The sequence below is a fragment of the Leiobunum rupestre genome, chromosome 2 (genome assembly GCF_980474605.1).
Source record: "Leiobunum rupestre chromosome 2, qqLeiRupe1.1.hap1, whole genome shotgun sequence".
Classification (NCBI taxonomy): domain Eukaryota; kingdom Metazoa; phylum Arthropoda; class Arachnida; order Opiliones; family Sclerosomatidae; genus Leiobunum; species Leiobunum rupestre.
Genome location: NC_143385.1, coordinates 53,642,898 through 53,669,521, shown reverse-complemented (window position 1 = coordinate 53,669,521; position 26,624 = coordinate 53,642,898). Strand labels below are relative to the sequence as shown.

At 35.5% G+C, this 26,624-nt stretch overlaps 1 protein-coding gene across 6 annotated transcripts in view; it reads left to right on the top strand.

The window, feature by feature from the left end:
* The window catches only part of LOC149958392 (uncharacterized), a 48,409-nt gene extending 23,748 nt beyond the window's left edge, over positions 1-24,661 (top strand). For 3 of the 6 annotated variants that reach the window (XM_090165809.1, XM_090165808.1, XM_090165811.1), the window contains 9 exons: positions 17,221-17,450; positions 17,518-17,628; positions 17,783-18,139; positions 18,204-18,351; positions 18,449-18,575; positions 18,640-19,240; positions 19,690-20,518; positions 20,795-21,414; positions 22,151-24,661. In XM_090165809.1, coding sequence (XP_090021935.1) covers positions 17,376-17,450; positions 17,518-17,628; positions 17,783-18,139; positions 18,204-18,351; positions 18,449-18,575; positions 18,640-19,240; positions 19,690-20,518; positions 20,795-21,414; positions 22,151-22,255 — 2,973 coding nt within the window. In that variant the 5' untranslated portion in view covers positions 17,221-17,375 and the 3' untranslated portion in view covers positions 22,256-24,661. Of the gene's footprint in view, positions 1-14,362; positions 14,585-16,134; positions 16,156-16,473; positions 16,573-17,220; positions 17,451-17,517; positions 17,629-17,782; positions 18,140-18,203; positions 18,352-18,448; positions 18,576-18,639; positions 19,241-19,689; positions 20,519-20,794; positions 21,415-22,150 lie in introns of those variants that run through there. The other 3 variants (XM_090165810.1, XM_090165813.1, XM_090165812.1) reach the window with 3 other exon arrangements.
* The last annotated feature ends 1,963 nt before the right edge of the window (positions 24,662-26,624 follow it).

Here is a 26,624-nt window from a genome sequence, read left to right as displayed (position 1 = left end):
AGGAATGATATCTCAATTGAAGTTATACAGTCCACTTAAACGAAATCGTTGTGGGTCCAAAATGGAACAATGTGTGCACCCCATGCGGTGTCAACCACTGTGAAATCTAGGAGCAACAAACACAAGGAGAACGCAGTGTTGCTTACAAATGTCATTGGACGAGCCTTAACGCCGAACGTTTTACGGGCGGGGGAAAGACAATTTCCGATTTTTCCCCTTCCGACGGCAGCAGGCGTCTAACCAATGAAAAATGTACGTAAGAAAATGCACGACGTTTGGCGGGTTGCGTTCTCCTTGTGTGGGGTGCTATGTTTGTTGCTCATTGTGTGGGGTTCTGTGTTTGTTGCTCCTGGTGTGGGGTGCTGTGTTTGTTGCTCCTTGTGTGGGGTGCTGTGTTTGTTGCTCCTTGTGTGGGGTGCTGCGTTTCTTGCTCCTTGTGTGGGGTGCTGTGTTTGTTGCTCCTTGTGTGGGGTGCTGTGTTTGTTGCTCCTTGTGTGGGGTGCTGTGTTTGTTGCTCCTTGTGTGGGGTGCTGTGTTTGTTGCTCCTTGTGTGGGGTGCTGTGTTTGTTGCTCCTTGTGTGGGGTGCTGTGTTTGTTGCTCCTTGTGTGGGGTGCTGTGTTTGTTGCTCCTTGTGTGGGGTGCTGTGTTTGTTGCTCCTTGTGTGGGGTGCTGTGTTTGTTGCTCCTTGTGTGGGGTGCTGTGTTTGTTGCTCCTTGTGTGGGGTGCTGTGTTTGTTGCTCCTTGTGTGGGGTGCTGTGTTTGTTGCTCCTTGTGTGGGGTGCTGTGTTTGTTGCTCCTTGTGTGGGGTGCTGTGTTTGTTGCTCCTTGTGTGGGGTGCTGCGTTTGTTGCTCCTTGTGTGGGGTGCTGCGTTTGTTGCTCCTTGTGTGGGGTGCTGCGTTTGTTGCTCCTAGGGTAAAATAACGCGTAAATGGAAGAGAATCATATTGATAATCTAGTTGTTTAAAATGCTGTGCAACGGATACGGCGACGTCCATAAATACGACCAGATAGACTATAAAAACCCCTAGTCAAAACTAACCGGCTATTAACGAAACAATGAAAGATTTGACAAATTTTAGTAGGGGTTAAAACTATTGATAACAGCTACGGAGAGGCACGACTGGAAATGCAACATTTCAAAAATCAATGTCGATACAGCGACGGCCATAATTGCGTTTGACCAATTCCAGGACGGGTAACATCTATTGATAACAACTACGGAAAGTCGACACTGAAAATGAAATGTTGTCGGTGCAACCGATATTGCGACGGCGTTAAATGCGTATGAAGTTATAGACTATACTATCGCCTTATGTCTTAAAATCCCGAGTAGAAACAACGCGGCTACGAAATGAAACGGTTTGACCAATTCCAGGACGTGTTATAATAACTAAGGGGAGTCGAGACTGAAAATTAAATGTTGTCGGTGCAACCGAGACTGCGACGGCCCTAAATGCGTGTTGAGTTATAGACTATACTAATTGAAAAACCGTACCATATGTCCTAAAATCCCGAGTAGAAACAACGCGGCTACGAAATGAAACGGTTTGACCAATTCCAGAACCAGGATTAGACATAAGTATATTTTTTTAGTAGTCAGCCTGACTAGTGAGCCTCCTATCTTAATTTATTTTAGTAGTCACTGACTAGTGGGGGTAAAATGGGGTTATAAAAACAAGGACAGCAAACATTTTGTTTTACCCGGCAGAATTAAAATAGGAATTTATTATAACTGGAGTTGCGTGACTTTGACCGATCACAATTTTTTTTAATAAAATGGGATTGATGAATGATGAATTTATGATACGCCATATTCGCCATTATTTTTGAATATTTTGTAAAATTTTTCACTGGTCAAATTGATTAGTGAGCCCCCAGATTTCGATAAATTTTAGTAGTCAGAGCTTTAATTTTAGTAGTCAAATGCCGTGACTAGTGCCTTATGTCCGACCCTGTCCACTTGTCCAGACTCCAGGACGTGACAACAACTACGGACAGTCAAGACTGAAAATGAAATGTTGTCGGTGCAACCGAGACTGCGACGGCCATAAATGCGTGTTAAGTTATAGACTATACTAAATCGAAAATCGTCCCATATGTCTTAAATCCCGAGTAGAAACAACGCGGCTACGAAATGAAACGGTTTGACCAATTCCAGGACGTGTGATAACAACTACGGAGATTCGAGACTGGCAATGTCGTTTGAATGAATTTAGAAAGTTTCTCATAGAAACATTTTCTCTCTGGCGTTCAACACAACCTCAATTTCCACGAAAGAGGTGAATCATCCTTTGAGCGTTCCAAAAAGAATAAAGTGAGCGTAGCCCCGTTGGCTGTACGCCTACGAATCGCTAACATAAACATTACATTTGTGTGCCAAGGACCGAGTTACTCGCCACTTCCCCAACCTCGCGTAAAGGGGTCAACCTCCCTTTGGCTGATGTGCCAGGTTATCAAACAACGTTTTTCAATGGGACTTTCTAATCGTATAAGCTCAATATTATTTATCTGCCCGAATGGCTTTGATCTTAGGGACAACTTACCTGAGCGCGACCTACCGACTGACGGCCTATTCAACGCCACCTACTTGACACTACCGTCGACGCTCTACTACCGGTACCTTCAGTAAATATGGTAATTTAAAGAGAGTGCGAAGCCTCGGCTATTGGCGACATACAGACTAGCGGAGTTAATTTAGATTTGTTTTGAATGTTGTGGGTGGTTTCCTTCAATATGGTCCGCGAAATATTCGAAGAATTATGACGTCATTTTACCAAGTTGACGTCATTCTTCATTGTTAAAAAAAGAACTTGCTAGAATGTTCTAAACGGTTCATTATTTGTTGACATTTCAATTTCTTTGTCTAATTTAGCTCAGACACGATAAGGATTTTCGCGAGGAGTCGCAATTTGACTCTTTTTTAAACCTTAAATTGGAAAGAATTGTCTTGGCGGTTCTTGCCGCATTTGTTAGAAATGCTTTCGAGATAGTTTACAACAAGAATTTAAAATATTCGTGTTTTTAAAAGTAACAAAATTTGCAATTCGTAATCGTTTCTTTTGCGTTTATTATTTGAGGATTTTTTCTGGTATGTACTTAAATATTCTTACCAAAATCAGCTTTGCTTTTATCAAATGAAGTCGTTTTAACAAAGTACGTTTCACTTGGCAACTACGCGTTTATACCGAAGTATCGTTACTGTAAGATTTAACGCATCCCAGTCTAGTTCACACTTATCTAAATTAGCGGTTGCCAAGATTCTGGTTTACAACCAATAGTTCTTTTTATTAAATAACCTTGGCCATCTTGTTGAAATGTTGCCTCCCCGCTTCAGCTGTGGATCCGTTTTCTCTCCCACTAAAGAGCTTATGAACTCATTCTTAGGCATTGGCTGAACTATTCCAGGGCAACATTTCAACAAGTTGGGCAAGCGTAAAGACATTTTATAAAATCAACTATTTGTGCACGTACGGTTCGCGATGCAGCCGCTCGCGGAAGGTTTGGCTCGTAGATATTGCGGATAAAGCACTTTATTTTGTAAAGTAGGGTACACGACGAAGAATAGCGTGATTGGACGATCCTACGCAAAGGGATTGCAAAATGCGAAGAAATATTCGTGATCACTCGTTTTATAATTTTTTGGGATATACGTAATAATTGCAATGATACGTCATATCAGAAGTATATAATATATCTTACGAGATAAGTATCTATCCAGATCATTTAAAAGAGGCTGGAGACATTTTAAAAATGGGCATATTGCTAAGTTTGAAAATGATTTTTCTCCAATCTTGAGTAAGACCGAAATTTTTCCAAGATTTACTAAATTCGAAAATGATTGGTCTCGAATCTTCTTGAGTAAGATCGAAATTTTTCCAAGATTTACTAAATTCGAAAATGATTGGTCTCGAATCTTCTTGAGTAAGATCGAAATTTTTCCAAGATTTACTAAATTCGAAAATGATTGGTCTCGAATCTTCTTGAGTAAGATCGAAATTTTTCCAAGATTTACTAAATTCGAAAATGATTGGTCTCGAATCTTCTTGAGTAAGATCGAAATTTTTCCAAGATTTACTAAATACGAAAATGATTGGTCTCGAATCTTCTTGAGTAAGATCGAAATTTTTCCAAGATTTACTAAATTCGAAAATGATTGGTCTCGAATCTTCTTCAGTAAGATCGAAATTTTTCCAAGATTTACTAAATTCGAAAATGATTGGTCTCGAATCTTCTTGAGTAAGATCGAAATTTTTCCAAGATTTACTAAATTCGAAAATGATTGGTCTCGAATCTTCTTGAGTAAGATCGAAATTTTTCAAGATTTACTAAGTTCGAAAATGATTTGTCTCGAATCTTGAGAAAGATCGAAATTTTTCCAAGATTTCCCAAGCTGGAAAATAATTTTTATCGAATTCCGATTCGACAATATTAATTTTTCGAGACTATTTCCGCTTCCCAGCAGCATAAAAAGATGACTATTTCTTTGGTAATTCTGTCACGAGTAATTATGTTGCATTACGTAATAACCTTTTTTACATACATGATTAAGCCTATTACGTAACTTCGAAGTAATCTTTTTAAGGGCCAGACATTTCAATTAAGACTTAATCTTAAACTGCGATTGAACCGAAGGAAATTTTTCTATTTATAATCTAAATTTGTATGTCAAACCGGTTTGGTGAATTTTGGTCCTTGCACGGCCTTGGCAGATGTCTGGGTAAATTTAGAAATTTGATCAAATTTAGCCGGAAGGGAAGAGCTATTATAGATAATTTAAGCTGGCGTTTATTTTGAGAATTTCAACGGAATTTTGTATTCTTTGTAATTCATTCCGGACCAAGAGACGGGTTTTTTTTAAAGGTTTTGTTGACACCGTTGTTACACTTAAGCCGAATGTCTAATTTTTTTGGGGGCGTCAACTTTGAAGCTCTTTTAAAACAGGGTTGGTTGATTTAAATCGCGCAGTGTATTTCGGTGGTGGAATAAAAACTGCCAAAAGAAATAGGTTCTTAAAAAATTAAATGCATAGAAAATCGGAGCAAATTAATATATTAATTTATTTTAATCCAAGATTAGCTCACTAATAAAAGTAAAATACCTTTTAATTATACAGGAAAAGAACCATTAATGGTACACAAATAAAAAATAATTAATAATTTAAAAAAAATTGATTAATTTGATTTTTATTAAAAATTCCGAGGGGCAGCTCACTCCAATGATTATTAGGACACCCTCGTATGATTAAATCATGATGCGATTAGATTAAAATTAAATCTTTAGCTTTGGCCTTACAAAGATTAAAATTGATTAAATCAGGATTACATTTTTAATCGTGATTATTAGGCCTACGGTGGTGCATTGGGTATTAGCCTAGCTGATTATTATTATTTTTACCCTTCGGAAAAATCAAAAAAGTGCCAACCCTGTTTTTAAAATATAGGTGATTTCTGTTACTCGCCGTTTACTGAGGCTTGTTTTGTAGCTACTTGGAATTAGCTTTGAAAAGCTTTGATCATCGGTTTTAAGCTTTAAAACTTAACCTTGATTTCCATTTTTCAAATTGGTCTCTTAAATTGGGTCTTTTCACAGATTTTTAAGTTTTGAATTATTTAAAAAAAAATCGAATTAATGGTCTTGGTTTTGAAAAACGATGGATATTATTTTTGGCAAAATCCATGGATTTTGTTTGGAAAAAAATCTATATTTATTAAATTTTTAGAATTTACATTTATTAATGTTTTCTGTCTAAATTATGAACACTTTGTTGATATCAGTTTACCAACTTAAAATTTAATATCATGTTAATTACATTTAATTCCTTTTTAATAATTAGATTTGTTAAGGTTAGTTCCGAGTTGGAATACTTACAGAACTAATTTTTAACTCCGTCATTGAAATACATTTCGTGACTTAAATCAAATTAAATATTACTTGATTTAAATCGGGACCTTAGTTGAATTCCATCCGCCTAAAGTCAATCAAATCAGCTCGGTTTATCATTGGTTCCTGAAAATGACGTCTGATGTCATATACCCCCCCCCCCTCGTGTCGGGAGCAAACTTGCCTCAACACAATCATTCTTTATAAGTATAAACAGGAAATTATATTTGTATACACTAGGAATGTTTAAGGATCCATTGGCACCGTTTTGCAAATGCATCTGTTGTAAAGGGTGGGGCTTAAAGGGAATATGAACTTCCATACTAACGGTGGATCCACGAAATTAACATTTCTACCACCAGGTATAACAGAAGCTATTGATAATTGGCGCTGGTTACGTTAAGTCGTAGCGTGTGTTAGCAGACGATTTTTCATACTCCCTTTAAACCAGGGTTAAAATAAACCTGTATTGTTTAAAAAAACAGTTTTTTTGGGTTTTAACCAGTTTTTTTAAACACTAGTTTATATTAATTTTAACTTTAATTTTTTGTCACTCATGTTAACTCTTTTTAATACTGTTCGTAATTAACTAAAATTTAATTTGAGTAAAAAAAATAGGTACCAAAATTATATACACGGATAAAAATATATTTTTATTTTCTGGGACTAGGGCTTACACCTCTTTGACTAACTTTAACATCTTTGTTAGACTTTAAACAAACACACAAGTTTAGATACTTGATCTGTGCTTAGTCGATTATTAGTAGCCAATAATCAACTATAGAATAGCAGTATCGCTTTCAAATGTGTAGTTGTAGAGTTTTTCGTTTTTCAATTTTACAAAAGTTTATCGAGAAACGACGGTTTTGTTTCGATTACGTACAAATCATTTGGTCAGAAACTGTGCAAATAATAATATTAATAATAAAAATATGAGTTAATAGTAGAAAAGTTAAAAAAAACCAAAGGACGAAAAAACCACTTGCTTTAAACTACGTCGAATGCAAGGCTTAATTCGTATTTTGAAAAACACTCTCCTGTAAACCACGCCCCTTTCTATAAGACTTATCCTTCCTCAGACATTCCTAGTGTATACATATATAAGAAACATTCGCGTTAACAAATTCTTTAAAAGTTTCCGCTTTTTCGTAAAACAAAATTACTCGCAGAAAATTAATTCCTTTTAAAAAGTTTATTCTTGGAATAGAAAGTTCTCAACTTGAAACTAGACAATATAAGCATTTTTAAATCTCGGTGCATTAGCATATTAAATCCGTTACCTTTCGTCGGCCGTAAAACCTTCCTTTGAATGAATGTTCGAAAGCTCCTTTCAATTTTTGTAGGCAAAATTTTATGCGTTTTTTTTATCGCGACAACGAATTTTGGAGCTCGGATAACCTGGTTTAATCTATTTAATATAGAAGATACCGAGTTTTTAGGCCTTGGACCCCGGCAAAGTTTTATCTGAACTGCAATAAATAATCGAGGGAAAATAAATTAAAATCGATAGTTTGCACCTTTTTTCCGAAAGGTAAATTGGGTGGCGTTATAATCTCTGTTGATGTCTGTCTTTCGTAGGTGGATGTCTAACCAGAACAAGGTTTCTGTTTTGTTTTTGAAAAAAATGTGTGATTTTATTTTCGATTTATGATTTAAATCGTATATCTACTCATTTTGTTTAACCTTTTTATGTTTTTTTGTTCTGACAAATTTATTAGTATTGTGAGTGCGTTTTAAATTCATTTTAGTTTAAATTCCAAATTAAAAACTAAATTAAAGTTACTTTGTTACTTTGCTCTGAATTGACAGACGATATCGGCCGATATTAACAAAGTTATCTATCATAATAGTAGTGTATATGATAAAATCATTGTAAAAGACGGTTCAGTGCACTGTCATATCATTTTATTCTCATTTTTCATTAAAAGAAATTTGCAAGAGCATATCCGAAAGTTTCTTTTAATTTTACGTGATACATATTTTCTATCACAAATCGAATATCGTTGTTTTTTATTTGTTTACACTCGTAACCCCTTGTCTAAAAAGAAGGTATTATTTATCATCTTAAGTCTGGCGTCCGTGCAATAAAATAAAATATTATCATACGTTATTTTTAAATGTGTTTCCGAAAATATTTCTATAATTCTGGTATCGGCCGATATCGGCTTCGCTTAAACGCCGACTACATAAATCTTCGGTTTACTCTGTCTTTCACTGGAAGTAGGCTTACTGCAATACACGTGTGCCATGCAGTCAGCCTACTTCCAGTGAAAGACAGAGTAAACCGAAGATTTATGTAGTCGGCCAAGTCGATATTGCCCGATATCGATATTAGAAAAATAGGCCGATATATCGGTGCATCACTAATTTTTTTACGCTTTCATAATTTTTTTACGCATTCATAATAGGTTATTTAAATCAATAATAATTTAAAAAAAATCGCTTGATTTAAATCGCTTTTAAATGAAATAAAATTTTTGGTAACACTAGTGACTACTGTCTTTACACATTCCCAAAATTGAAACTACAGGCAATAATACTGAGTCAAGCAGACGAATTTGATGAATCTCGTTCGATTTTATAAATGTAGATGTCGCTCTATTTCATAAGCTCGTGGCCGGGATTTGACTAAGCGCGGTTTCTTGTTTTTGCCTCGCCAATTTAGTCAAAATCCGATTTCAGCCTATTACGCTGAAAACGTGCAAGTCATTTTTACGGCAATGACTTAAGTAATAGTTGATTTTATAAAATAAAAAGTGGTCTTGCCCAACTTGTTAAAATGTTGCTCTTACGTCACAAGACACGGCTTTATCAGTATATTTTGCGCACGAGCGATTTGCACGTGCGCGCTAGAAATACCTATATTCCTCGCGACTGTAGCGCGCGCTAGTAGGCTTGTGAAAGTAAGAGGCTGTGACGTAAGAGCAACATTTCAACAAGAAGGCCACGTTACTTTATAAAAAGAACTATTACTTCGCGAGAACGGACTGGATCCAAAAGGACGTAATAGTCTTTGTTCCATTTCATTTTGCGCATTCATGATTGAGCCTTCACTTTGCATGCGCGGAGATAACGGAAATTGGGCTTTGTTTGACGCGTAATTTTATAAATAAATGTATTCTTGAGTAAATACTACCCAAAAATTAATTAATTATAAACATTTGATGCTTAAGAGTTTAAACAGAGTTCTGTAAATCATCTTAAAACATAATTCTTCAAAATTCCTTTCATTTTACTCACATTTCTGCTTTAAATAATGAAAATATGCTGCTTGTGACCGCATAAGTCTATAATATTTTCTAAGAGTAAGTGTCCTCTTTGGGAAATATTTTACTGAAAGTCTGTTAGGTGGGATAATTTAGGCGTTTGGCGAATCGTGGTACAGTTGGCGAAATTCGCTTAATTTTTAAAGAATTAATTTAACTTTATACAGGGTTGCCACACGTCAGGGAATTTAAAAATGACCATAAAAAGTCAGGGAATTTTAAGAATTGGTAGAAATTCAGGGAATATAGTTTTATCTTGACACTATTTTAAGGTCATTTTACTCTAGATCTAAGGATAATTCTGTTATTATTATTTAGAAAGGTTTTTTAACGTTGAAATAACTTTTACGCTGAAATATAAGTTGATAAATTTATTAACTTCTGATAAATTTTAAAAACTGTAATTTTGGCCTTTAAATTGCAGGGAAAATAACTTAAAATGGTCAGGGAAAATAACTTAAATGGTTAGGGAAAATAACTTAAATGGTTAGGGAAAATAACTTAAATGGTTAGGGAAAATAACTTAAATGGTTAGGGAAAATAACTTAAATGGTTAGGGAAAATAACTTAAATGGTTAGGGAAAATAACTTAAATGGTTAGGGAAAATAACTTAAATGGTTAGGGAAAATAACTTAAATGGTTAGGGAAAATAACTTAAATGGTTAGGGAAAATAACTTAAATGGTTAGGGAAAATAACTTAAATGGTTAGGGAAAATAACTTAAATGGTTAGGGAACAGTAGCGGCGCTAAGGTTTTTTCACAGGTGGGCTAATTATTTTGTGGCCCCTAAGAATTTTGTGGCCCTTAGCGGGAGCCTTTGATTAACCATATTTCGCAAAAGTGGTGAAATCGAATAAACCCACAATTTTCCAGGAAGCGAGAAGAGCATGGCCGTTTTATTGTTGCGGCTCTCGTCGCGTTTTCTGGACCCCCTACTGACCTTGTATCTGACCTAGAGGGGACACGTGCATGCCTGGGGTATTTCCCTAAATTCCCATAAGCCCCTTTCTTTTCAACTTTCTCTCAATTTCCGCTACCTTCCTCCCGAATCTATACGTTTATGGTCTACTACCTTTTTGAGTAAACAAATTTATTTTGAAAGATTTTTTCCAGAAAAACGTTTCTTCGCAATAAAACAAATTTCTAGAGATAATGAAAATTCATAAATTAAAATATGTGGCCTCTTAATTATGAATATGTGGCCCTTTCAATATAAATATGTGGCTATGTGGCCCCTCTCAGAAATGCAGGGGGCTAAAGCCCACTTCAGCCCACCCTTAGCGCCGCTACTGTTAGGGAAAATAACTTAAATGGTCAGGGAAAATAACTTAAATGGTCAGGGAAAATAACTTAAATGTTCAGGGAAAATAACTTAAATGCTCAGGGAAAATAACTTAAATGGTCAGGGAAAATAACTTAAATGGTCAGGGAAAATAACTTAAATGGTCAGGGAAAATAACTTAAATGGTCAGGGAAAATAACTTAAATGGTCAGGGAAAATAACTTAAATGGTCAGGGAAAATAACTTAAATGGTCAGGGAAAATAACTTAAATGGTCAGGGAAAATAACTTAAATGGTCAGGGAAAATAACTTAAATGGTCAGGGAAAATAACTTAAATGGTTAGGGAAAATAACTTAAATGGTTAGGGAAAATAACTTAAATGGTTAGGGAAAATAACTTAAATGGTTAGGGAAAATAACTTAAATGGTTAGGGAAAATAACTTAAATGGTTAGGGAAAATAACTTAAATGGTTAGGGAAAATAACTTAAATGGTTAGGGAAAATAACTTAAATGGTTAGGGAAAATAACTTAAATGGTTAGGGAAAATAACTTAAATGGTCAGGGAAAATAACTTAAATGGTCAGGGAAAATAACTTAAATGGTCAGGGAAAATAACTTAAATGGTCAGGGAAAATAACTTAAATGGTCAGGGAAAATAACTTAAATGGTCAGGGAAAATAACTTAAATGGTCAGGGAAAATAACTTAAATGGTCAGGGAAAATAACTTAAATGGTCAGGGAAAATAACTTAAATGGTCAGGGAAAATAACTTAAATGGTCAGGGAAAATAACTTAAATGGTCAGGGAAAATAACTTAAATGGTCAGGGAAAATAACTTAAATGGTCAGGGAAAATAACTTAAATGGTCAGGGAAAATAACTTAAATGGTCAGGGAAAATAACTTAAATGGTCAGGGAAAATAACTTAAATGGTCAGGGAAAATAACTTAAATGGTCAGGGAAAATAACTTAAATGGTCAGGGAAAATAACTTAAATGGTCAGGGAAAATAACTTAAATGGTCAGGGAAAATAACTTAAATGGTCAGGGAAAATAACTTAAATGGTCAGGGAAAATAACTTAAATGGTCAGGGAAAATAACTTAAATGGTCAGGGAAAATAACTTAAATGGTCAGGGAAAATAACTTAAATGGTCAGGGAAAATAACTTAAATGGTCAGGGAAAATAACTTAAATGGTCAGGGAAAATAACTTAAATGGTCAGGGAAAATAACTTAAATGGTCAGGGAAAATAACTTGAAATGGTCAGGGAAAACAGGGAATTTGAATCTGATAATATTGTGGCAACCCTGTTATAGAGCCTGGGTCCCAAAAAGCTCTAAAAATTTCGGAGTGGTTAAAAAAAAGCCTTAGCTAAAAATAATGTTGAGGACACTCCACAAGAAGGTAGAATATATGTTTAAATTTGTGGATTCTTGAAAATCCCCCACAAAAAAAATGGGTCTAAAAAGAGCTGTTGGGCTAGACTCTAAACCATTTTTATTCGTTTACTAACAAGAAAAGGTTCGACATTTGGAAGTTTTATCAAATGAAATCATCCGTATCCCGAGGTTACAACTCAAATCGGGAAAACCTAAAACAATTTTTCGATTCGCCTTTTTTTGGAATTTTCAGTCAGACAACACATTTTCTTGATAACTTTTTAAATTGTTTTTCAACGGAAAATCGTTAGTTTTTCTTGGCGCTGGTCTGAAGGGATAGTGCGGATAGGGAGGGTTTTACGCCGTTTTCGGCTGGTGCATTTTTTAGGTGAAATGTCTTTGTCTCGCCTCTCATTGGTGTTGAGATTTGAAATATACCATCTAGATTTCTTTACGGTATTTTTTAAACAACTACGGAAGTTTTTATTCAATTGTTTTTATTCAAATTGTTTAATGGTTTTCTGATTGAGGTTGCGGTATTGGTGTTTTAACGCCAGACCTTTAGTACTGTTTAATTGCTTTTTCTTCGTCGTTGGTTCTAAGTTAGAGAAGGTTGATGACTTCGCAATTCTTTGCTGGTATCATTAGTAGTTTCTTTCTTTGTGTTATTAAAGTTATTTTATTTATAATTAGTATTGTTTAATTATAATAATCCAGCGTTACGTCGGCAAAATATATTTATCAATATATATTTATATATAATATTTTATGTTAATATCAATACATTTTAATAGAAAGATTTCGTCGCGTAATTAGTTTTTTACACTTCGTTAGTTAAATATATCGGATAAATTTTTTTAATACAAGATGAAACCTTACGAACGTTTGGTAACCATTGCTGGCACTAGATGTCGCAAAACCTATACTATACGGCAATGGGTTGATACGGCGGTACTGCTGAGGCGAATAAAAACCTTCACTCTTCAAGAACATCAACTTTTAATTATTTCATATCTCCGCCGCAAATTAAGAAAATTAAAAATAAAAAGTGGTTTCTTGTTTAGAAGTGTTGAAACTGCGTCCTATAGTATAAATACATAATTTATTAAATAGAATAAATAAAATTCCCCTGCCTGATTTTAGTCCCCCGTCTTTTCTGTTTCAGAATTTAATCTTTTAGCTATATATTGAAATTAATTAGACGTTAAAAAACTTTATTTTAAAAGTTAATCCCACCTAAATTGCAGCAAAAGTATATATATATATATATATATATATATATATATATATATATATTACCATAAGTAATATAATACCAATAAGTATGACAATTAACAACTAAACTGATTTTCATAGTCATTGCGTAATCAAGATGTTTTCTCAGCACAGAGCCCTCTAGTGTCTAAAATATGCGAGACTTCCGCTAAGCCGAAATATCTGGTTTCCGATAGATAGGCGGAATATTAGGCTAAAATAATAAAAATTAAAGAAGTTTTTCTCGGAGCCACGAGCTCATGTTTTCTTATCACGCATGATTCGCACGCGCGCTTCTAAACAAAGCCAAAGCCCCTAGAGACTTCAGAACGTGCTCTCCGATATTAGGCTTAAATTTTCATCAAAACTTAGTCATCCAAAACGGTAAGTCGCGAGTCCCAAGTCACAGCTTGGAGAGATTATCAGTGCCGAAAAACGTTTCGGTTAGAAAATGAGCATTAAAGCAATAGGAAGTGTCATACTTATTGTTATTATGTTACTTATGATATTACCGTTGAAATATCTAGCTTATTAAAACCAAATTCTTCCTAGGTTCCAATGAATTATATTTTCCCCGGAAATCGCGACGTCTAGCGATGTAAAATATAAAAATAACCCAGTTAAATAATTAAATTGGGTTTTTTAAATCAAGCAATATAATATCAAGGTTGTCATAGTACCTGAAAATCCTCGCTGAAATTTTCAGGGAATTTCATAAGGGGTCTAAAAGTCAAGATTTTTTTTTTAATTGGTATAAAGATCAGGGAATTCAAATTTCATTGTCAATAGAAAATGTTTAAATAAATATAGGTTAAAAATTGTGAAATTTTGGCTTAAAATCAATCAGGGAAAATCTGTGAAAAACTATGGAAATTCTATATAGTGAGATAAATAAATAATAAAGAAAAAAAAATGGGGCTTAAAAAATTCTTCCGTCAATACCTGTAAATCTTATAAGGAAATACCATTTTGGAAGCGGGTTGGGAAATTATCCAAATACAATACAAACATCCACCTAGATTTCACGTCAAAAGGAAATAGTGTACTTCCCACAAGACCGTGAGTAGAATAGTATATACACACACCCTAAACATTGCCGGACCACGGCCTTTTAATACCTTGGGCTTATGCTTAACGTTTACCAGCAGGCTCCGCGTATTGCACCACTGGCAGAAACTCAAATACTGTGATAATGTAACTTATAAGTAAATCTTTGAAATCGCCGACCCCGCCGCTAGTGGCGCTGCCGAACCCCGCTGAGAGATAAAGTGTGATTGCACTTTAGTGTCAACACTGTAGGCCATGGATTGTAGTTCACGATAAAAAATGTCGTTCGATTTTGAACAGAAAACTTTGAAACTTGGGACAGATTAGATACAGCTTGGGGCCGGGGATCGGTTTTTTTTCGTGTTTAAAATCGTTCCGTGTGAATTATTGTGTACTGTGCATTTTTGTTGGGTGTTTTAATTTATTCGGCTTTGGATTTTATACACTTTTTAAACCAGTTTTTTTTTGAGGTAAGGTTTATTATTGATCTTTTTATTTTGATTTAATGCAGCTTAATTTCTGCATATTGATACCTCTATTTAAAAATCTAGTGTTTTGATAATTTTGTTAGTTTAATTTAGATGCATATTTTGCGTCTTCCTTAGTTTCGGATCAATCTTAAATTTAATGCAGTCTAAAAAAATTCACTTTTTTGCGTCGTGTATTTGTTTTGGTTTTAGTTGAGTGTTTGATATGGTAACATTAATTTCACCTTAGTTCGGTTGCGTTTTCTAAATGCCTGGGTTGGAAATTTATTGCAGGCTTTCGCATTTTTATAAAAATAAATCGGTTTGAAGTTATACAAATAATTAAATCTTCAAAACAATATATTTTAGTCGAAACGAGTTAAAACTCCATCGTCGGTTCTGTTTTACCTAACCCATATCCAAATTTGGAGAAAGGATTCTTAGACCAACAACTATCGATGATTCCGTTTAAAAATTGCTTACGCATTCACGTCACTCGATGACCATGAGGGTTTTTGTTTAATTAAGCTAAAACATTTTGACATAAATTTGATCGCTCTATCAGCATAGCTCAAAGTGAATGATGTCATTGAAGCTTTATCAGTCTAGACAGGCTGGAGCCTCGAAAATTATTTAAAAAGTGTTTCCACTAAATAACTAGGCATTCACGCGACTATCATATGATATTGAGTCAATTCATACTTTTACGAACTTCTTTTGTTACTGAGGTCTTAATTCACGAGGCCGTTAATTTATCAAAACAATTTTCCCTTTGTTAATTGTGCTATCTGATTTTCAACGTAGGTTTAAATTAATGATTTATTTTTAATGGGCAAGTTCTATTTACTAATTTTGGTTGCTTGAGTGGGTTTTAGGCTGGTGAATAAATCTGCGACAAGTCATAGAAAGGGTGTTGTAATTGGATTAGCTATTTTTTGGCTGAAAGCTATCCGTACGCCCTCTTTTGATTACGGTTGAAAACTAGATAGCGTATTAGCAGACACTATTAGCGTTTGTCAGCCTGTAGCGTCAGAATTAACACGTATCAGAGGGCTGTGCTGGGTGAAATGAAAGCTATGAAATATTAATATTTGCATTTAATTTTAATTTTACACAGTGTTATCACCATGGCAATATAGATCCATATTATGACTCCGTGATTTAGGCATTTTTCTTTAATTTGACAATAGCAGACGCTAGATCAACGTAAGAGCAGTGCCACCTAGTGTCCTATACTAGCAACTGGAAGTTCAAAATTTTGGGTTAATATCAGATATTATGAAAATATATTATTCTGATAAAAAACCAAAAATATTTTTATTATAAATGAACTTCAAACCCTGTGATATTCTTTCTAAAGGGTAGACTGTAAAGTCATTTGGTAGCGCTGTTTAAGGCAAGAATATTATGTATGCTTCCTCGCTTCAAATAACCTTATAGTTTATGCCATATTTATAATATACTTTAAACTTACATAAATACGGAGAAAACTGGAAAATAAAGCAACCATTCTCCGAAATTAATTTTTTACACCGCAGAACCTTTGCCACCGAAAACGCGCATAAAATCTAGAGGTATAACATATTACGTCAAAGGAAACGTTTTTAATAACTGATTTTTTTTTCCTGTTAAAATATACTTAGAAAATTTTGAAATTTTTTACGCTTAGTTTTGATTCCATAAGTGGCGGAAATATGAAAAAAAAACGATTAAAATTTGTTTATTTTTTAGATGACGCATTTCAAATTTCGAAATAATTATTGTTTTTTTATTTAACGATCGATTTGGAAATTTTGTGTTTCTTTGAGTATGTGAATTTATTAGATTTCAGAATTTTCCAGTTGTAAAATTAGTCATTTCAGTAAACTAACTCGATTTTATCCGTTTGCACGAGAAGGGAACGAAGCACCGGTTCCTCAATTTCATAGCGTAGAATAGGTGTTATTTAATTCACAACGCAGATTCTAGAGCCCGCTTCGTCGCCGTTTTTTGTCCCTTCGCGCTCGCTTTGCTTTTGAAAGCGCCTTGCTAAAGTGCAATTACAGTTCTTTTTATAAAGTAACGTGGCTTTCTTGTTTAAATGTTTCTCTTACGTCACAGTCTCTTACCTTTACTAGCCTACGAAGCTGGGTCTTGTGACGGAAGAGCAACATTTTATCAAGTTCCGCAAGACCACTTTTCATTTTTTTATATCAACTATTTCCTTCCTGTGTGATAACGTCACTTTGTGAATAGAGACTCACTTATGGAATTTTTTATAGACTTACGGTACAATATTATGTAACAAATATTTCAAAACTGAACCAAATGCCTGGTGATTTTAAATAATTAAAATTAAATTAAATTTTAAATTTTGTAAAACATAAGCAATCATGGAATTAAGAGGAAATCATTGGAAAATTGGGATAAATTGGTGAAAATTCAAGGCAAAGTTTTTCAAATTCTGCAAAAGGCATTGCTCATCCTTCCAAGAGTATGGAAGGCTGATTTAGATTAGCCGGAGATGCATGTGAACTTAGAACTGTGAGGGGGGCATTTGAGGCAATGCAGAAAAGCTCCATTCAAAATGTCAATTTATAACATTTCAGAAATTAAAATTAAATAGGTTCAATAATAAAAAATGTGCGTTCTCATTTTAGGATGGCACTCTCAGGATGGAAGAACCAGCACTTGAGTCTGATCAGCTGGCAAACCTTGGTCGTTGCAGACATGGATCTTTTGATCTGAGGATCTGTGGAGTCAGCGAAGAAGATAGTATCACGAACGTGTTCCCCTTTCGTGTGAAATACAAAATATGGCCTCCGCCAAGTCAGTTGTCGTAGTAGATGTGCACCAACTGGCGTCTGTCGTTAGGAACCGAATTGACAATGTAAGCGCACTTTACAAAAGTTGAATTTTGAAAATAACATCTTGAAATTTTAATTCGTTCTTTTCAGGTGATGATTTTAGACAGTCGGTCTTTTTTGGAATTTAACACATGCCATGTGATTGGAGCCGTCAATGTTTGCTGCTCCAAAATTGTAAAAAGAAGGCTGCAACAAGATAAGGTGTGTGTACATTCTTTCCAGTAGTCTCAACTATTAGGCACTTTAATCTGGGAATTATTCAAACTCTTTAACATTGAAAAAATTCAAAACGGATATACCTTGAGTGTCATGTTGCCAAATAGAAACAGTATTTATTCAAAAATTTTTTTAACAGGTTTCCGTTAAAGAATTAATTGGCCATTCGTGCCAAAGTAACTTGGATATAAACTACGACATAGTTGTCTACGATCAGTGTTCAAAGGATGTGGAATCAGTACCTACAGATAGTTTCCTTCATGTTCTTCTTAACAAACTACTTCTGGTATTCCGAAGTATTAACCTAGTCTCAGGAGGGTTCCTTGATTTTCAAGCGGCGTACCCCAATCTTCTTGAGGACAAGACTCGAAAATCAGCTCCCTTGACATCTTTATCTCAACCATGTTTACCCATCGCCAACCAAGGGCCTACTCATATCTTACCATTCATGTATTTAGGATCCCAACATGACGCTCTCAACATCGATGTCCTTAAGGTCCAGCCTACTTTACTTGAATGCCCAGTTTTAATATGTACTAAAAATCAGTTATACCGTTTAGGAACATGATATTACATATGTTCTAAATGTTAGTACAAGCTGTCCGAAGCCTGATTTCATACAGGATGGATATTTTATGAGAATAGCAGTAAATGACAATTACAGTGAAAAACTTCTGCCACATTTTCCAAAGGCTTTTCAATTTCTTGGTGTGTATGGTGAATCACTTCATTAGGCATAATTACTTTCCTACGGTAGTTGCGTGGCTATAGTTTTTTTATAACAAACTCTCTATTTGTTATTTAGACAAAGTCCGTGAAGGCAACAATGGCAAAGTACTTGTTCATTGCCTAGCAGGAATTTCGAGGTCCGCTACAATTGCCATTGCTTATGTCATGCGACATATGAAGATGACATCTGATGAGGCTTATAGGTAATGTTTCAAGAATGGCCTTGATTTTCAATTAAAACTAAAATTTTCTGTAATTTATTTGTAGATATGTAAAATCTAAACGAGTAACGATATCCCCTAATTTCAACTTCCTCGGTCAGTTACTTGAGTTTGAGAAGCAACTATGTAGAGATCGTGTATTACGCGACATACCATTATCAGCACCCATCTTAAATCATCATGGACAGAAACGGATTTGCCGAGATGATATGCGTTCCACTACCCAGTTAACTTTAAACTTAAGCAAACCACAAGCGTTACAGCAACAAGACCTACACATGATGACCCAAGGCACAGGTACTGGTGATCAGTCCCCGACAACTGCTTTGGCCAAACTAAGTTTTGGTGGGGAAGACACGACGGATGGAAATACATGCAGTACCAGTGGATCCCTTATGCACGAACCTGATTGGCCTAAACCAGTTTGTACTTATCGAAGCATTAGCTGTGAACGTGATTGGTTGCCTGTTCACGAAGACTCGAGAGTTGAGCAAGGGGAACAGGTTGTACCAAGGCGACCTTGTTTCGAAGGTGCCATTGTCGACAACTCTTTACCAACGAGAGGTTTTGGCCTTACGAAGTTGTCCTGTAAAGCCTACCGAGGCACCGAAGGTGTTGTTCCTGCGCCTTTGGATTCTTTACCACAGGTTATTATCTCTTTTTTTATATTAGTTCTTTTACTGGAATGGTTCGTCTTTAAAGATGTTCGTTTTGTTGTGTATTGCATTTGACTAAAACTAGTTCCCTTCATGTTTTCTTAAATTCTTGCTGACTTTTTTAGATTACTACTTCTACTCCCCATAATTTTTCTAACCCAATATCTTTAAGTTTTGTTGCAAGAGGAGGCTCAAAAATCAATAGAAAGGTTGAAGTGTTTGTGGAAAATACATCATACAGATTGTAGTTTGGATTTTTATTATTTTTATACCATGGAAGATATGTATTATTTATGACTGGGAACCAAGGTGTATTCAAGTGTCGGAATTTGCCATTTGATATTTACTAACAATATTAACATGGAATGAAGCATAGCTTTAGGCTCCTACTATTGCATTAACAAAGTGATATTTCATTAATAGATTGATCCATAAAATAGGTTGAAGAATTGGAGTGTGAGCAGGAGGAATCTAGTCCCATATCGAGTCAAATGCCACAAATGGAAGCACCACCGCCAATTCAGAAACCCCGCCCCTTGACGTGGCCTAGCTTGGAGGGTCTACCTGTGTCTTCTCTGAAGCGATTGAACTTTACCCCTTGCCAAACATCCTCCAGCACTAGTGGTAGTAGCAGCACCAGTTCTACTACCACCAGCCACGAAAACACACCTGACCGTAACCTAACTGACAGTCATTACTCTGAATACAAGACTATTGTTTCCGGAAGCACCACTATAAGGAGCACCTTATCCTCTTACACGTACAAATTTAAGACGGAGAAGCTGATCGCTTGGAGTGATAACCCAACTGCCCATGTACCTAGTGAAACCAACCCAAACCCAAGCCCCACTGCAACTAACAGTGGTAAAAACCGTGTTACATCGTGGCTTCAGAGTCCTGTTTCAGAAACCCACGTTGATTTAAAACTACTGCCAGGAAATAATCCTAATGGCATCACTCATGCAAGTGACTACAAGAGATCGGACTCGGTTAGTACATCTGGTTTGGGTAGCGAAGGCTCAGATGGAGTGGATAGCTGGAATGACTGCCAAAGTATCGTGGATGATAATGATTTGGATGCCAGGGCAATTTTCCGCAGCCAATCTTGCGTCGATAGTCAATCCGCCTCTTACAATCACCCAAAACTCTGTAATCAGTTTTCATTGACTCTTCCAAGGGATAAATACGCTCCACCTCTCTCACCTGAAGTTATTAAAAGCCCACTCAGTCCTTCAGAACGGCATTTGATGGAGGATATGGCAGATGATGGTATGAATGTATAATTTTTAAGTTGAATCTTAAATGGTTCTAGTTTTTCATTGCTTATCAGATTTCTGTTCGGGTACCAGTGTGCGTTACTAAATGTCGTCAGAATTTATTTGTATATTGTGAGTTCTCAATGGTTCTTTATGTTAGATCTTAATTACTCAAGGCTTTAATTCTGCTGCCAGTTTGTTGGAGAGTATTGTGTTGTAATTGATTGGTTTACTTCAGTTTTTTCCAATATTAAATTTCAATAGCATCTTTTTAAATTTTGTTCAACAGAATGCTTGGAAAAAGGCCTAATTTGCAAACCGGTCCACTTTTGGCGAGAAGAACGACCAGAGGGAGCCAGCGAATTGGAAAGTTCGCAAGACTCAGGCATTCTCAATTCACCACTTTGGGATATTTGCGAGTACAAACATGAAGGCCAAGTTGACGCACCAAACTGTGATCTCTTTCAAAGTAGTAGTGTTGAGACTTCGTCTAATGCAGTCGTAAACTTGCGCAAGAGGAAACAAGTCACTCTGGAAGACCATAGAAATGTGTCAAAGGATTCGCCCCTGCTTACAACTTGCAACGAAAGCCACATTCCGAAAACGGAGGGACGTGATGGCCTGTATCGGGCACAATCTTGCCCAGGCATCCTCTGTTACCTGCCACGAGCGTCAAGTGCTGAGAGACTGACCCCATCATCGCGAAGTCACGGTTGTAGCAAAACCACTGTCATATCTCCTCCTTATATCAGGCAAAATGGCAAGGTTAAAAGTGCAGCTAAGTTTCAAAATCGCTACAGTTGTGGCAGCCTCGACCAGTACAGTTACGAGAGTATCGTTAATGGAGGCTTGTACTCTAAACACGAAGTAGGCTTAGCGGGCTCGGCAGGTTCGGTAATTAATCCCGATGTAAGTTCTGGTTTGTCTGGTTCCACGCATGTGGTTTTTCGGCATAGCCTTGATATGATTCAGGTATCATGAATTTCAGGTGTTAATAATAATATTTAATCAGGACACACTTGAGCGGCTAAGGTTTATTTTATTACACTGCTGATTTAGTTTACTTCTGGTTCGCCCGTAGGGTTTGGCAAAGGGTTTATTTTATTTTAGGTTTTAAAGTTAGAATGGAATTAAAAAAAATTTGTCAAGTAACTGCTCTGAAGGTTCTTAAAATTATGGGCTTGATAATGTTGAAGACTTCCAGGGGCAGATCCACCATCATATGGCATCTATAAGATTGGGATGCAATATGCACTCACTCATATCGATTGTATAAGGTTGGCCAATGTTTTTGACTTTTTCCAAATTTGGAGAAACAACTAGTGTTTAAAGCTGGTACCAAAAGTAAATAGACATAAACATATTCCCGCCGAAAATTTCGAAATTTTTTAACCGTTTTGATTGGATGGCTCCTTTGGGGTGGCGGAAACTAGGGGTGTGCATCTCAGATTAGATGGAATCCATTGGGGAAGGTACAAAACGAATCGAATCCAAGACTTTCTGTTATGTCTATTTACTTCTGCTGGTACTTAAAGCGAGCAGAATATTCACATTTATCTGAATGTTATGAACCTTGGAATGAACTAATCTGGCCTATATTATTTTAGCATTACATATTTCATCAAACACTTCTTTCAAATTTCAGTTTGCCCCAAAAACTTGGAATACTATGAAAATGGCATGCTCTTTAGTCCAAGCATTAGTTTTTATATCTTTTGCAACATCAGTTGGCATATGCGTGTATTTTTAAGAATTGAACACTAATTCTTACAATGGGTACCTAATTTAGGACGACTTTAATGCATGTGATAAAATATTTTCCATTTACATATTATGACCATAGCTTATTTGTTGGAAACTGTTTAAACTGAGTTTAAGTTTGTTTAATTTTAATTTTTAAAGGGTTTAAAACCAGACTAAATGACATATAACGCAGTGTCACAAAATAACACCAAATTTTCTAGTAATTAAAGGATTATTGCAATGGTTAAACTACAGAAGTGGATATGTATCGGAGATTGCCTGGTTGCGTCATGTCGTTTTTAAGTTTCAGTTTGTTCTGAGAAATTTTGCATAATTTTTAAATATCAAAATAAATCACATGACGCTACTATCTCCGAAGTTGTCAACACCGTGATGCAGCCATAATTATCTAGATTTTCAAGCCTTTCTTTTAAAGTGTCAAACATTTCAGTCACCTAAAAGTTCGTGTTTGATTTTAAAACCAAAACTTTTTAGCTGTTTCCTTTTAAGCGGTATGGACTTGGATCAACTTCTTGTTAAACAGTTGATATTAGTAAAACCAAGCGCAGATTGCTAAAAACATATCATTTTTAGAATTTGTTTTGACTTTTTTTTAGTGTATTTTTATGGATGAATGACCATATGTTATAAATTTCATGCGAGAAACTGCAAAATATTGCTGTTGTAAATATTATGGTTTAAGTTTTTCCTTGTTTGGTTTTTCACCATTAGAATTTTTAAAAAATGCCTTTATTTTCAATACACTATAGTTGCGCTTAATTTTTGGGTGTTCAAAGTTGATTTTTAAAAAAATGTGCTGAATAATTTTAGAAAGTTTGTGGAAGGGTTTATACGTTTTCAAACTTTGATGACTAGAGAAACTGAGGAAATATTTATTAATGCCTATTAAGAATGACTATTTATAGACGCTAATCATTTTTGAAACTAAAATCCTTCAATAGCTATTCATTAAAACATTTCTTGATATAAATTGGAACTCATTTAAAAAAGATAAACGTTGGAATAATACTTTCGTAGCTAAACTTCCCAAATTTTAAGCCCAACTATTGAAGATTGAAGCTAAATTAGCAAATAATTAAGTTTGAGAAGCGAGAAATACAACATTTCACTTTATATAAAAATTACATCTACTAATATGCAAATTTCTCAACTTTTAATGGTTAGAAACTTTTGAACTTCAAAAATTGCGAGGCTTTTGAATATTAATACCCAAGAATTTAACTTAAAAAATGTGCAATAGTGAGACAAATGTTAAATGTAGTGTTCTTTCAAAACATAAACGTGTGTAAGAGTGCATTTGAGGGCAGATTTATACAGAATATGGGATTTGATTTGACTTTTTACAGAAGGGTATGGGTTAGTTTACTTACAGTAAGGTTTTTTTACAAAGTAAAGAATAATTTAGGGTATTTTGGGACTTAATTTATGACACATCCTGTTATCATGCTGTTACAGAATACCAACACATTTGAGTTTAATTTCACGATTTACCAGTATGAAAAGTACCTAAAATATATATTACAGTACCTAAGTATGATTGTAATACTTGTATGGATGTGACAATGTTTTTTTTTTGTTTTATCATCCAAGTATTTTTTGGTGTGAAATATTTTCATTATATAAAATGACTACTAGGATTTGTTACATTTTTTTGCGCTTAGTGAAAATTATAAGGTATTTGTTTCCTAATACGAAAAAAGTGGCCGAATTTAGGCCATACGTTAATTTTTTTAGTTCTTATTTCTTTATATGTAACATAATATTGTTGTAATATGATTTAGATTTTTAACTGTGATAGTTATGTCATATTAAAAATATTTGGATTAACATATGTTAGGTTTTAAGGAAAGGCAAAAATTTGAAGAAAAACTTAATAACATATCACAAATTTCTAGTGAAATAGAATTTCAAAAAACAAATTCTCAACTACTCTAACGCCACCTCTGGTGAAAAGTTTTGAAATTATAAAGCAAATTTAAAAGACACTTTAACACAATATTTCCTAACGTTTTAGATTTTTAGCCAGTAACGGTACTTAGTATATATTGATTACCCAATCATAGTTTAACTAGTTTTTTTTTGTGGAAATTCAAAGAGTACTGAATTTCCCTGCCTTCATAATAATTGTAGTGACGAGAATTTTTTAAACCGTAAGAAAATATAGAATTTATAATGTTATTTAGATTAGAAATAAAATAGTTTTTGGTGATTTTAAAATGTAGGTTTTAATTCGTGCTTTTAATGAAAAAGAAATCAAATGAATCGAAAGTAAATGTGAAATAAAAGATTTAATTGTATTGAATGTTAATTGTAGAGGCGTGTACTGATTGTAGGTTGTTAATTTTCATTCAAGTGTACATTTTTGTCATTTAAAAATTAAAATTGTTATTATTCTAGGAAGAATCTTATTTTTATTTGATGAATTTCTTTTATTCTAGCTTAAATGTAAAACTAGCTTATTTACTTTCCGTCTTTACAGCATTGCGTATCTAGAGCCATTAGATAGTTAACATAGCACCCCACACAAGGAGGTTGCAACCCCTGAAAAATCTTCTATTTTATTGTGTACATTTTTCATTGGTTAGACCATGTGTAACATAATTACTCATAAGTGTGCCAGAAAGACCTTTTTCTCAATGAGACCTTGTTGCAAGGATATGACGTAATTGACGTCACTTCCCAGTCGATGACGGTTTTATCTTCATCAAAACTAGTTCTGGCGGGGAGGGAAGGAAGTTAAAATCAGTTTTACACGACGTTAGTCCGTATTTTCTTTGGTGGCTGTGAAACAAGGTCTCATTTAAATTTTGAATACAGAGATGTTAAACAGAGGCACACTTATGAGTAATTGAGTTACATATGCTTAGACGCTTTAGCGCCTGCTGCCGTCGGAAGGGGAAAATTTGGAAATTGTCTTCCCCCCGCCCGTAAAACGTTCAGCGTAAAGGCTCGTCCATTGAAATTTGTACACAACACTGCATTAGCGTTCTCCTTGTGTTTGCTGCTCCTAGGTTTCAGGGTGGTTTCAGCAACTCATGAAAACGCCTAAACCTCCACGTTTACAACTATTCAAAGTCGGAGCCAAACGAGAAGCTGTTCGCGTTTAAAAGTGTGGAGGAAACTGAAGTACCATTCAGACTATGCAAATTTTTATGGTCACCCTACGCTGTTCACACTTTTCCACCGAACTAGCATATTCGACCAAGGACGATCGTAACAGTTATACAGCCGCGGGTAATGATATCAGCGGGAACACCCGAATAGTGAGTATAAACGTTCGCGTTGAATAGTAATAGTATCGTATTGACAACGGCTAATAGTTAATAATACCAATCTAGATTCATTAAATTTAAGACCATTAATGACTGACCAGTTCTCAAGGGCCCGAAGATCTTCATGTAGAGAAAAAACATCGTTATATCATTGGATGACGCGGAAAGACAAAGGTCAGAGTGTACGTTGCTGGGAATATCATTGATGTATACCAGAAATAAAACGAGGCCCAGCACGCTACCCTGAGGAACCCCACTAACCACTGGAAGAGGATAATTTTGTACCACATCGACACGCACCCGTTGAGTACGGAATTAAAGGTAGGAAGCAATCCAGCGCAGACTGTTCTTACGAAGTAAATCACCTCAACCCTCTTCCCATCATCGTACACTTCGATCCAATAATGAAGGGAGGATAAGAAGTGGAACATAGTGGATTTGTTACTTAAGAAACCATGCTGTAGCGTTATAATATATGGATCAGGTGATTAATCAGTTTCTCTCGGATAAACCTTTCCATAACCTTGGAGACTAGTGTATCAGATTTGAAGCCTGGTGTACCGCATACAGAGTGCACACCACCGGAGGTCCTCATCATTTTGCTCCACGCCAGCGTCCACAGCCCGGACAGGTGACAGAACAGCCAAGGCAGCGAGATAACCCTCTCACCTTCGACGCAAGCCGCTCCACCCGGCAGAAGGTGCAACAATGGGACGACCAACCCCTCACTTCGCACACAGCAGTGGGAATAAGAGCGGATGCTATAACCAGTGGCGTAGACAAGGGGGGGGGGGTTCCGGGTCCAAACCCGGACTATCCTTGACTGTACTAAATTTCCAGCCCCCTCTTAACATTCACATATTTCTGGCAACGCCACTGGCTATAGCAACTCCAGCCGACACCCTACCTACGTAGGTAAACAGTCATACCCTTTTGAGAGAGCTCCTAAAGGGAAACGACGGACACACAGCGGTCCACATAACCCGGCCCAGCTGGCACCGGAAATCCCGGTGTGATCCAAAAGGCCGGGAAACAGGACCACTGCGCAGACTGTAGATGTGAGACTAATGGGTCTCTAATTGA